Source organism: Gallus gallus, chromosome 4 (assembly GCF_016699485.2).
Source record: "Gallus gallus isolate bGalGal1 chromosome 4, bGalGal1.mat.broiler.GRCg7b, whole genome shotgun sequence".
NCBI classification, from domain to species: Eukaryota; Metazoa; Chordata; class Aves; order Galliformes; family Phasianidae; genus Gallus; species Gallus gallus.
The window spans coordinates 28,963,868-28,976,872 of NC_052535.1; the positions used below are offsets into that span (position 1 = coordinate 28,963,868).

The 13,005-nt window shown below is 50.3% G+C and overlaps 1 protein-coding gene across 5 annotated transcripts in view; it reads right to left on the reverse strand.

Moving 5' to 3' along the window:
- The window catches only part of MAML3 (mastermind like transcriptional coactivator 3), a 253,271-nt gene that overhangs the window by 6,220 nt on the left and 234,046 nt on the right, over positions 1-13,005 (reverse strand). For 4 of the 5 annotated variants that reach the window (XM_040699525.2, XM_040699524.2, XM_040699521.2 and 1 more), the window contains 2 exons: positions 2,736-2,978; positions 217-304 (listed from right to left, as the gene is read on the reverse strand). In XM_040699525.2, coding sequence (XP_040555459.1) covers positions 217-304; positions 2,736-2,978 — 331 coding nt within the window. The remainder of the gene's footprint in view (positions 1-216; positions 305-2,735; positions 2,979-13,005) is intronic. The other variant, XM_015276692.4, reaches the window with a different exon arrangement.

A 13,005-nucleotide genomic window follows, 5' to 3' on the forward strand; every position in this document is an offset into this window, starting at 1 on the left:
GAGTGGAACAGAAAGGAAATTAGAAACATGACCAAACATTCCAAGCTGGGCATTCCCCTTTAGTGAAATCTGCGGTACGTGCAAGTGTACAACAGCCCACCGTCCCATTCTGTCGCACTGCTTAGCTCCTTGCACTCACAGAATGCACAGACTTTTGTACGCTTCCTCCAGGGGCATGTTTTGCCTCCACAACAGGAAAAAGAATGTGACTTTTACCTTGGAACTGATTGACCTGTTGCACTGGATATGGGCTCCGCTGTTGCTGCAGATGCTGCCGAGGCAAATGTGACTGCTGCTGCAACTGCTGAAAATGAATGAGGGAAAGAAAGCAGAAGTGAAAAAGATGATTCATTAATTAGTGAGCTGGAAAGAGGCTGGTGACAAAAGTGCTGCAGCAGAACCGCAGTGTTCCTTATCTAGCAAGCAGTTCTGGAGAGACAAGTAGAGACATTTGAAGAATCCTCCTGAGAGTACTTGGGCTACTCAACACACAGACTCCTTCTGGTTCAAAAAGGAATAAGCACTGAGGCTAACATCGTCTCTCCTTACTTACAAGCACTTCATCTTGACCTCTAAAGAGCAAACTGAACTGTCCTCAGGCTGAATGGGGAGGGAGGGATATGAGATAACACTGCTCACCCAGGCCTGAGTGCTGCTGTATCTGCACACTTTCCTTCCCCCAGCCCTGACAAGACCTATATATATATATATATATATATTCCTATATTCCTCTCTCTCTATATATTCCTATATACATATAGTCCTGGTACAAGACTGCAGCCCACCTCCTCATCCAAAATGCTCAGCTGCAAGACACAATGCCTCCTAGTCTGAGCACTGTGTCCCAAGACCATTGCCTAGCCAGAACAGAAACAGCTACTAAGGCACATTTCCTCTTCCTCATGCTCTCTGGGGAGCTGGCAATTGCAAAATGCCCCCGTCCCTTAGTCCAGCCCATGCTGGTCCTCTGTTCTTTTTTTTCTGTGAATACTCAGGCATCTAAAACAGAATCAAGGGTTGATTATAAGAACAGAGAGCATGTCTATCAGAGCTTTCAAAGCCCTGGGTATACCTGACTGAGCGGTTACTACAATGACACTTCTTGTTGCTTCAATTGCAGCTGTACAGATGCTTTGTCCCAGACCAGGGCTGAGGAACAAAGGAAAGAGAATGGCAAAGACAGAAAGGAAGCAAATACTAATCCTAATGTTTATAAATACACATGACATATGATCAAAAAGATTAAGGGAACTTTATTAGGCACAAAGCACTCAAAAGCTAGGAGCTTATGGGCTGTGCCTTTCAGTCTTGCCTTCAGCATCCAAGTCAGTGACTGGCTCTTGGGTTTACACAAGTGAATTGGCCTGGTCCATGCAGAGGGATTACTACTGCATCATCGCTCTGTACTTGTTCCCTCTGAACCCATTCATGCATCTTCATAGGATCACAGAATCATAGAATGGTTTGGGTTGGAAGGGACCTTTAAGATCTTGTAGTTCCAATCCCCTTGCTATAGGCAGGGACACCTCCCTCTAGACCAGATTGCTCAAAGCCCCATCCAGCCCAATCCACCTTCAGGGAGGGGGCATCCACAACCTCACTGGGCAACCTGTTCCAGTGTATCACCGCTCTAAAAGAAAGACTTTCTTCCTAATATCTAGTCTCAATCTACCCTCTTCCAGCTTAGTCATTTTCCCTCATCCTCTTGCTACATGTCCTTATAAAAAGTCCCTCCCCAGCTTTCCTGTAGGCCCTCTTCAGGTACTGGAAGGCCCCAGCTCTCTCAGCCTGTCCCTGTAGGGGAGGTTCTCCAGTCCTCTGATCATCTTCGTGGCCCTCCTCTGGACCTGCTCCAACAGCTCCATGTTCTTGTTGTGTTGGGGGCTCCAGAACTGGATGCAGTACTCCAGGTGGGGTCTCATGAGAGCAGAGCAGAGGGGCAAAATCACCTCCCTCGACCTGCTGGTCACACTTCTCTTGATGCAACCCAGGATATGGTTGGCCTTCTGGGCTGCAAGTGCACACTGCTGGCTCATGTTGAGTCTTTCATCAGCAGACACTCCAAACCCTTCTCAGGGATGCTCTCAAGCCATCTTTTCCCTGACATTTTTTAGGAGCATCCTTCCTGTTCCTTGGGAGATAAGCTTTATGCTGCTCAGAAAGGCCGTGTGAAGAGGGGCTAACAGCATGCCCAAGTTCTAACTCAAAGTGGCACCCATGTCTTAAGCTGTATTTCCCCTAGCAAGAGAGACACTGCTGAGCTTAGACTGACCAATCAGAACATTTTCTAGGTGACGTAGGGGACTGCAAGTTTAACTGAGGTGTGAGCCTGCAGTAACTGAACAGTGTGACTTTCTGCTGGCTTTTCTCCTGGGTTGCCTTTAAATTGCATCTGAATTAAACACGCATAAGACAAAACCATTTAGACCAGGTAATGTAACGCCTGCACTGCACAAGTCTGAGAGTTCTGGGAATTGGTGTCAGGCTCTAGTGTCACAGCTTCACACTGCTGCTGCTGGGGTTGTGCTCACTGCTCCCCCACTTCAGCCTGCAGTTCCCAGCTTCTCCCTGAGGCTAGCATGACTGCTTGCATCCTTTGTGTGATAAAACAGAGTAAAGAACTGATCTGGGAGATCAGAGAGAGAATTGCTGAAGGTGAAAGGAAGGGCTGTGCTGCACTGTCTGTAGTACTCGCGATCTCACACCAGCTGCAGAACCTGAGACAGACACCGTACCTGCTCTGCTAGGATCTGCTGCTGTTGCTGCCTCTGCTCTCTGAGGAACTGCTGCTTCTGCTGCTCTATCACGTGCAGCTGGGCTCTCTGCTCGATCAGCATCTGCTTCATGATGGCCGCTTGCGGCTGGTTGCCCAGGAAGGGCCCCCCCGAGCTCGTGCCTGTGACCACACTGCTGGCTCCCGGCGGGACAGAGGGCTGCATGGGTGCTGTGCTCCGGGACAGTCCCACCTGGTGCTGCTCCTGTGTGGAGAGAGGGAGAAGGGCTCGTTACCGAGGGTGCTCTGTGTGCACGGAAGCTGTGGCTCATTAACACTGAGTGCTGAGTCTGTGGGTGAGGGCTGGAGCTTGGGGAAAGTGGGAAAACTGGGTGAACGCTGGTGGCTTGTGGCCACGCTGCCCGCTGCAGGGGCAGGGCAGGTTTCTCCTCTCTCAGCTCAGAACCCGGAGCTCCAGGCCCCTCTGATAAAGCAGGAGCACTTCATGATTCGCCAGCAATAAGACAAGAAAACAGGGTGTGAGGTTTATTTGCACTCAAGATAAGTAACCTCGGAGCAACGTTTTTCCAAGGTTTTCCTCCGTCATCGCGTCTCTTTCCACTTCCTTCTCTTTCTGCACGAACTGTCATACGGTCCTTTGGACTCAGGAGCCGAAGTCTGAGGCACACACAGTGAACACAGCGAGCCAGCAGCCCTAATTTCCACCGTATTGCACCAGAATCTCAGGATTTAACCACAACACACGTTCATCCCAGATTCCATCCCACTGGGACAAAGAGCTCGTGGCTGGAAGGACGCGGGACACGCGATGCCACGGACACCTATTCCTAAGATCACCCTGCTCTCCCCCGCCTTTGCGGGCAGGGTCCTCCCGCAGACCCCATCTCCGCACCTCCCCGCGGTGCTGCCGGGAGCGGCGAGTTGCCGGCAGGGGCCGCTGCCCTCCCGCTGCCACGGCTCGGCTCGGCTCGGCACGGCTGAGCACCGAGTGCCGAGGCCAGGCCAGGCCAGGCCAGGCCAGGAGCGCTGCAATGGCCCGCGCTCCGGTGCCCAGCAGCTGCGAAGCACTCGGTGCCAGCAGCAGAGGTGGAGGGTTCCTCTTACCCATGTAATGCCGTAGCGTGGGGCGAGCTCACTGGCAGGGAAAAGCGAACTAATCTTAAGCCAGGAAAGAATGAACCAGGAAATAAGAAGAAAATACAATTTGTCCACATCTCCACTGAGCAAAGATAGTCCCTGAAGGGCTGGCTGCTGAAAGGCAGCTTCCCAGTGTTGAGCTGCTGTCTCCATTGAACTCATGCCCTGGTCTGAAAGTTTCCCCCGCTGCTCCCCGCTCCCTTCTCACACAGCACCTCACTGCCCGGTCCAACATCTCCTCGGGGACGTGCAGCGATGGCTCCGTCCTGCCCCCTGCCCTCCCCCTGCCCCAATGAAGTCATCAGGCTGAAGATTGCATAACTGATGCACAGGGCTATCTTGTGTTACACTGGGAGACGGGCCAACCGCTTCCATTTATAGACAACAGCAGTGCCACGCTGCCAAAGAACGGAGCCTTTGCTGCAGCTACAACACGGAAAAGGGGGGAGAAAGGAAAACCAGGAGCCAGAAGGCTCGCTGTGCAGTGACATCAGCGGGAGCTGCCCCGAGCCCTTGGGGCCGCAGCCCGCTTCAACCCAAGCTCACAGCAGAGCTGCCATCCCGGCTCTCACACGCGCAGGGGAAGCAGTGCCCCGCGGCAGCAGTGCGCATTGGGGCTCAGTGCCGTATTGCATTACGCTGCTCCTTTTGGCTCCAGGGCTGCAGAGAGCTCTGCAAGACTCCCCGGCAGCTGACAGCCCGCACAGCAGCTGGAGGAAATGTGAAGATTAGCACCAAAGTGTTACTTCCAGGGCTGTGTGTTCGGCCATTTCTAGGCACAGGAGTTCGCCTATTCATAGCGAAAACTTCCTGCTTCCAGCTATAACAACAGATTTAAAGCCAGGCCTTTTTCATCAAGCCAGAACACCACCCTCCTCCCTTTCCATTATTATTATTATTTTTTTTTGGCCAGAGCTCTTCCCAAACAATGATGAAAGGCCCCACTGACATGACTGGGAGCAGTGCTGGGCTGCGTGTCCTCACAGCAGGAGCACAGCCTGGGCGGAAGGTCCCCACCAGCCCTTCAACGCGAGCACCTCTGCAGCGAGCGCTGCTCCGCTAAGTGTGTCCGCTTCCCAAACCTTCCATCCTGACCCTGCTCTTCACTCTCCTCTCTCTGGCACTGCTTCCTCGCTGCCCTGCAGACACCCCCACCAGCCCCAGGGAAGCGGTGCCCGTCGGCCCCTTCCTGCAGTGTGACTCACAGTGTGACTCAGGCTGCCGTGACTCCAGACAGATCCTCGGGGATGCACAGCAGCGAGGGGACAGCCCCGCTCCTTCCCCCAGGGCCTGTGCTCGTGTGTGCCTGTGCTCGTGGGGGTGCCCTGCATGGCAGTACATACGTGCTCAGGAGGGTGAACTTCTGTGGGGACACTGAGCTGCCTTGTCAGTGCCTGAGAGGGAGCTGCCAGCCGCTGGCAATTGGTCCATGGTTAACCATAAATCCCGTGTCCTCCAAACGTATTTCTGGGGACCTGGTGGAGCGACGGATCCTCCTCAGGAGTTTGGGGTGATGCGTGTGTGTGTACGTTTATGTGCATTCAACATCAGTGGAAGTGAAAGCGGTGTCGAAGCGAAACAGTCGATCGAACCTGAGCTCGCTGTGCATTCTGTGGTACGTGAACTAATGCAAACCTTCAACACGCAAGCAGCAAAAGAGCAAACAGAAGCCAGGAGGTGGCTTATCCTGCTTACTGCATTAGAGGAACGACACTAGGAAGACGTGTGCAATCAGATGTCTACATTTTCGAGTCAGAGCAGAAAAAGAAGAAACAAAAATGATTTGAGGCAGAACGTGTCTTCCAGTGAGGGACTTCAAGAGCTCAATCATTCAGCTTACCACAAAGAAAACAGAGATGCTTTGACCACGGCGTATAAAAATACCTTCACGAGGGAACGAATCCTTTAAAGAGCCCTTTCATCCAGCGAAGAAGGCAAAACCAGATACAAGGGCTGGAAGCCAAAGACGGATTCAAATCAGAAAGAAGAATCAAATTTTTAGGCCATGATTTCATTACCCACCAGAAACGGCAGCTCTCTGCTGTTTGATGCCTCCCATGACAAAAGCCTTGCTGGGTAAGCACAACTCTGTGGTGCAGCCTACGGGTCTGCGACAGACGAGGCACTGCTGACCTCACCTCCATGCACTCCGAGCTGCTGCTTGCTGGCAGCAAAAATATTACTGGATTTCAGTACACCCCGTCACAAGAAAACTTATTGTGCACCCTGTGTTTTTGGAGTAACCTGTATAGGGAATACGTTCCTGTATTCCCCCAGAACTACTTCTATTAAATTCCCGTACTGCTGTCACTTAGTGTGACTGGCGGGGATTTCAACCCCTCTGTCTAAACCTGGCTGCCCAAGCGCAGCCACCTTCAGCAGAACGGTGCCATCTGACTGACCGAGGGAGTTACAAATCCATTCACTTGGGACGTTTTTTTTTGCCTCACACGAGCCAGCGTGTGGGACGAAGGGAGGGGCTGAACTGTTTTGTGACTGCATCAACCAGCAGACTTCGCAGGGCGGACCGCTTCACCCTCATCCTCTGTCATCCATCCCAGGGAGGGGCTACAAACCTCTCCTCTCCCTGGGCCCCCGGTTGCCATGGTCTTTCAAATAGTATCTCAGCGAACAAGATCTCTCTGACGTTTGACGCCAGACCTCTGCATGCGGCCCATTTGTTTTCCTTTCACCTCCCTTCCCCTGCATCTCTCTCTCCTCCCCATGTTTTCGATACCGTTTGCTCCTGCCGCAGAACAAACAGTATCCGCCAGACTATCACTTTGGTGTATGTGTTAGTTCATCAGAGGGACTCCTTTCTTTCTTTCTAGCGACAAAGTACACAACAAAGGATCTGAAAATGAGCAAGTGTTTTCCTAACACCGCTTAGGGGCTAGAGGCTCCTGCAGGCCCTCACCAGTAGCCACCACACGTAGCCACCACAGCCCGCGATCCCGCTCAGGTGTGGTGTCACGACGTGTCCCCTACTCACGGGGGACCCCGGCACACGGCTGCTTCCCCACATGGGCATGGAGCTCCCTCGGGAGCCAGCGCTCGTGGCTGTGGTTGGGAGCTGGTTGGGAGCAACGCAGCGAGGGCTGGGCTGACCCTAAGGCCGGAGCCTGTTGGAAATGGCAGCACTAAAGGTTTTAGCTTCAATCAATGCCCGCTTCGAGTCCATCTGGAGCAGAAGGGAGGAGAGCTAATGCGAAACACAAGGATAATTATGGCCAGAGAGCCCTTGAGGAGGGGGAGAGAAGAAAAATGGAAGATGAAAGCAGGCAAACGGTTTAAACAAACAGTCACACAGGGCCAATGAAAAGGGGAAACAGAGGGAAAATGACACAATAAAAATAAATGCTGTAAGAGAAAGAAAAGCTTCTAGCACATACAGGGAAAAATACAGAGACTGAGAAAACACAGATGTAAGGAAAAGATGCTCTGAAGAAGTTCTCGAGCAGCAAACGCTAAACCACAACCTGGCTGTCCCTTCTCCCCTGATGTCCCAAGCCCATGCCACATTATCACCTTGCACCCCACGGAGCTCAGTGGGTGCAGAGGCATTTCACGGCCCAGCTCCAGCTCATGCCTGGCAGCTCTTCTAGATGCTCGTAGAGTTGGGTTGTTTTTGTTCTCCTCTTGGTGAATTTTTGCTCATTCTCCCCTTGGCTGTTTTGTTTGAGGATAAACAAAGGTATTTTTCACGCTTAAGGACATTTTTCAGATCCTCTCCTCTGTGCTGTGATAAATGAAATCTCTTTCATTTTTAGAAAAAAAACAAACTTGGCACTTGTGTTGATCCTCAGCAAGAAGCATGTAATTTGCCAAGCCCGAAAGAATCCTGGCTGAGAAATAAACACACCGGGCCATATGCTCTTCTTCCCCTACGCAGAAGGCAACTTACCTCAGAAACTGGTAAGAGGCTGCAGTTGCCCCATGTTGCTGCTTCTGCGAAGGCAAAAAGAAATCCTCAGAAAACTTCAGCACAAAGGTTTGGGGCTCTCACAAAGTAGATGTGCCTGTGGGGACCTCTCCAGCACCTTCCCCACCCTGTCGGTGATTCTCTGGCTTCTGTGTTGGCACAAACAGGGTCATGTGCTCACAGTACTGCTGCATTATCCTTATCAGTATTTCCTGGCACTGCTTGATTTGCAAGCGAACAACCCACACAGCCCAACTGTTCCTTTTGTACCCCCCTCCCCGTCTCATTCACAGCGTGCCCACACGGGAGGAAGATCACACCCCATAAGGGCCTCGACGCAGCAAGGACCCCTCTCAGTTCCCCCTTGCTTCGCTGAATCGCTACGGGAAATGCCATGTCTGTAACAAACACAGAGACGGCCCACCAGTTTTCAGTGGACTTAAGCAGATGGCATATGTGATGGCTAAAAGCACCAAAACACACACATGGATACTTGTGATGACCTGTACAAATTCAGGCATAAATTCCAGGATCATCCCCTGTCAGACACCAACACAGAGAGCTGGAGTAACTCCCCTGTCCCTGACTGCAGTACTTGTCCATGCAGTGTATCTGCAGGTGGTATTTCACTCTAAAATCAAGAACCCGAAGGTATCTGGCAAGACGGTTTTCTTGGCCAGTGGAAATGGTCTTCCACTGCCGCTGCCCAGCAAAGCCATGCTGTCTTCGCAGTGCTTTCAAGTAGCTCACTCGAGGTGGCTGGGATGGCGTGCCAGTCCTGGGATTTTATGAGCTAGTTCAGTCAGCATCCTCGAACCAAGGCTGCCCATCACCCAGTTCCAGCGCTGAAACCCCGCTCATTTTTCCTCCACCTTGGACACGGCCTGTGTGTTTCCATTAGCCACCCAGACTTTGTTTTGACATCTAATCTCACCAGCCCTAGTAAGAACTGACATATAATTCTGATTTGGGCAGTGCCTAGGCAGTCTTCAGCCATAACACGCTCTTCACTGCATGGTTCCTGCCTTCTCTCCAGGGTCTCCTTTATTTATACAGCTCAGGAAAACTCCACTCCAGGTTTAATTTCTTTTGCAAGGCCTGACTCAGCTTGGCTTTAGGCAGTCCCCAGACTTCTAGATCTCTAAGGAACGGCTTCCTTTGCTGAGGAAGTCCTTATTCACTTCTCCCGAGGCTTTCTGCATATCCTTAATACCTCTTCTGAGACAATTACTTATTAAGCTTTAAACTTCCTTTTCTTTTCTTTTCTTTTCTTTTCTTTTCTTCTCTTCTCTTCTCTTCTCTTCTCTTCTCTTCTCTTCTCTTCTCTTCTCTTCTCTTCTCTTCTCTTCTCTTCTCTTCTCTTCTCTTCTCTTCTCTTCTCTTTTCTTTTCTTTTCTTTTCTTCTCTTTTCTTTTCTTTTCTTTTCTTTTCTTTTCTTTTCTTTTCTTTTCTTTTCTTTTCTTTTCTTTTCTTTTCTTCTTCCTGTACACCATGAATGTTTTTTCCCCTCCTCGATTCTGTCATCTTCCTAATGCTTACTCATGTTTGCCAGCCTAGCCAGCCCTCACCACCGCAATCCCAGCTGCCTTTTTGCAGCCTTTGACTCACTCCTCAAGCCTTGCCTTCTGCCTTCACTGAAGAGTCACATCTCTGCTCAGGGCTGTGCTGACTTCTCCCATGAGAAACTCCACACTACAAGATATGATCTCCCTCGCTCCCCTCTGCTTGCTCTTCCTTGCCTCCTGCCCAGCTCTCCTCCCAACTGTGACCCCACTGCTTGTCCCGATGACCTCACTGTGTCCTGTTTTCTCATCTCCCTTAGCCCCATCTGCCTCCTCTTCCTTCAGGTCTCTCCCTCTGCCTCCTTCCCCTCACCATATAAGCATGCTTTATCTTTATGCTTTAAAAAAAATAATCTAAGCAATCCTTGACTCCAAGCGCCTCTCCAGCCTCTACCCTATCCCTCTTCTCACTGTCATCTCTAAGCCTATTGAATGTGCTGCCTATGATTTATATGATTTGGATTGAATTTAGCCTCCATCTCCAGCACAGATTCTTTCCCAAACAGGCTTTTGCTTCTTGCCTGTCACAGAAACCAGTATCACAGAGTCCCTAATAGCCTTTATCTTCTGGAGCTCGGTGCTATTTTTCTCCATGGCTGCCTGTCAGCTCCTAGCACTGCTGACCAAACCCTGCCTGATGTCTCCTCTCTCCCCAGTGCTCTCACTTGCCCCCAGCACCTTTCGTTGCCCACTCCATGTTACTCGTACTATCCAGTCACTGCTCACCCCTGCACAGTTCTGCAGCTCTGCAATCGCAGTCCTCTCCTCTCCCCCCCTTGCTGCATCTCAGAGCAAGCTCTCTGTCAGTACAAGTCCAAGGACTCCCTCTATGCTGGCAGCTCACAGGCCTGCTCCTATCTGGTCTGCCTCTGGGATCACATTGTGGGTACCTGTCAGCTCCAGCTCCAAGCAGGCTCCAATTCTCCATCACTTGCCTGTGACTTAGCCCGTATCTCGGTCATCGTTTTTGCCTCAGGCCTCCATGCTGAGTCCTACAGTCAGGCTTGCATCCCCTCACACTGTGATGGTCGCAATCTCACCCTGCCTGCAGGCAGCTGGAGCGCTGCTGCCCAAGCCATGTTCTTTCACCTGTTGTCCTGACTGTGCCACCGCTCCCTTTCCAACCCTCTCCTGGTTTCCTTTCCTTTCCAATTTCAGCCCCTTCCCTTGCTTTCGAACCCAAATGCAGCATATCCTGCCTCACACACCATCTCTTGTTCACTGCCGAGTGTTGAAGCCTACCCCATCGTGGCCAGCTCTTTTCCACTTGTTATATTTTAGATACAAGCGCCTTCATGCCTTCCTTCATGCCGAACTGCACTTCTGGGAGGAGATTCTCCAAATCATGCAAATCTGACCGTGACCTCTGGCCCCAGTGCAGTCAGATTTGTAGGAGTCTGTGGAAGTTCCTGTCTCCACCATGCCCAGCAGCAGCCTCTGCTGTTTCCTTGCACTCCCTGGTGTGTTTGTCTCCCGCATTATCTCTTATCTTGCTCTTAGGTTGGAAGTACTTGGGGGGAAGGAAATATATTTACATCCTGCACTGCGGGGAGCCCCACACAATAGGGCTCCCGGGCTGTGACTCAGGGGTGCCACCCAGCACAGCAATTTACAAGTACAGCTTCAAGTCAGTGCGTGGCTAAGGATACTGCTTTGTATTCTGTAGATGTGAGAACACCAAAATTTCAATGTGCCCTTGCTCCACTTCTTCTCCTTTTAAAGGGTGCAATATTAGGATGAGACACTGTACGCTGAAAAAGTCAGGAAAGTCTAAGTTACAGTTCCCACGGCAATTGTAACTCAGGCTCATATGGCAAGGCACAAAGGTTATCACCATACACAGCAACGGAGGATGCTGAACTCATGCAAAGTGACCGAATTATCGCTGTGGCAGACACCAGGTCTTTGAACTCCTGGGCAGATGGAGTCTTAAGACATTTACAGGGGTTTTAGCACTTAATTCTAGGAAGCCAAAGTCCATCAACTCACAAATAAAAGTCAAAATTATGTTGTATAGCAAGCAGCCAGTCCCAGCAGCAGTGTGTAACCCTCTTTGCAGAAACACAGCTAATGGCAACAAGAAATATTTCCATTCCTTTATGAGCTCTGGTAGCTGTCAGCAGAGAGAGGGATCTGCCGATCAGAGAAATCTGGGAAGACATCAGTGTGTCAGAACAAGTGAGAAGACTTGACACAGAGGGCACATTTTTGTTGAGCAATTTGCATTAGCACTTCTGGACAAATTCTACATTTCACATGCAATTCACAAACCAACAGCAGCAGTGCTAATTGGTGCAGTTGCCACTCAAATGCGGTGCCTTGTTTGAGCTATCGCTGACGTGAATGAAGACTACAGACTTTTGTGAAAAAGTGCAGCAATTATTTTGCAGGCTTTGAGTTGGGCTCCCCCTGCCCCCACTTTCATCCCTGTAATTTCATTATCAATATATCTTAAAATGAAACGGAACGGGAATGCAAACCTCAGAAAAGATCAGCTGGGGTTATTAGGAAAAAACTGTTTGCCAAAGAACGATGCTCTTCATTACTACAGTGGTCAGCCCTCTCCAAATGCTGATCTGTAAAGCCAGAAGTAAGTGGCAGAGCACTGGTGACTCTGAAAGCCCCAGGCACCGAACCAAGGCTGTGCTCTGCAGGTATCTCAAATGCTGATGGGGTGACAGAATCTCTCTGCTTCCTCTGAGGTGGTAATTGAAGTTATTTAACTTAAAACAGGGCACATCTCTCATCCATCATTCTTTATCCTTTGGAAAATCAAGTATCCTGAGAAAAGGAGAGCGCTTCCACACTGCAGCTCTCTATTACCAGCACTCCAAATGCTCAGGCAGCGGTGGCTCAGCTGAAGGAAGGTTTGCCTGATTCCTTTTCATAAAGTTGGACAGCTATTTTTATACCTTATTTCCTTTAGGCCCCCACAGTGTAAAATCCAAAGGAGCTAATGGGATTGGCAGGCGCATAGATTATTGGTGACCTCCTCTAGCCCAGCATTCACATTTTCTTACTATATTTTTTCATAATGCACGGTGAGAAAGGGAGAAACCTACAATTACAGATCTTCCTAGCCAGCTCTGATACCTTTATGTTCAAATGCTCCAGGAGAGACCAAGGTACAATAGCTAGAGATGGAACGGAACCAAAGAAAATCCTATATAGATACACATCTAGATCTAAATAAATCTAAATCTGAAAAACTGGATTCTTAATGCAGTAATTTGTCTATCTCTGCAGTGCCACACTGTGGGCTCTGCTGCGTGTCACCCAGCACTGTTGTGCTCCCCTGGCCCCGCTCCCAGCCCCAGGAAGGAGCAGAAGCGTGAAAGGACACATCACCACAGCTAGGTGGCATGTCAGGAGCTCCTGTGTTCAAGACCTGGCCCAGACAGCTGATCCCTCAACCCTACGTGAAGCCTCGGGCTGTGTTTTCTGGTGGCAGAGGAAGGTTCCAATGTGCCAACACATGATACGGCTGTCAGCTGTGATTCTACAAAAAGCACAGAAGATATCTTCTGGACCTCTTAATATTTATTTTTTTTTCTGAGTGGAAAGTTTGCAGTTCCCTACCTGCTTGAGTATAATTCACCGCAAAACATCAAACAGATACATTCAGTCCTTTGCAGACATATCATTACCTT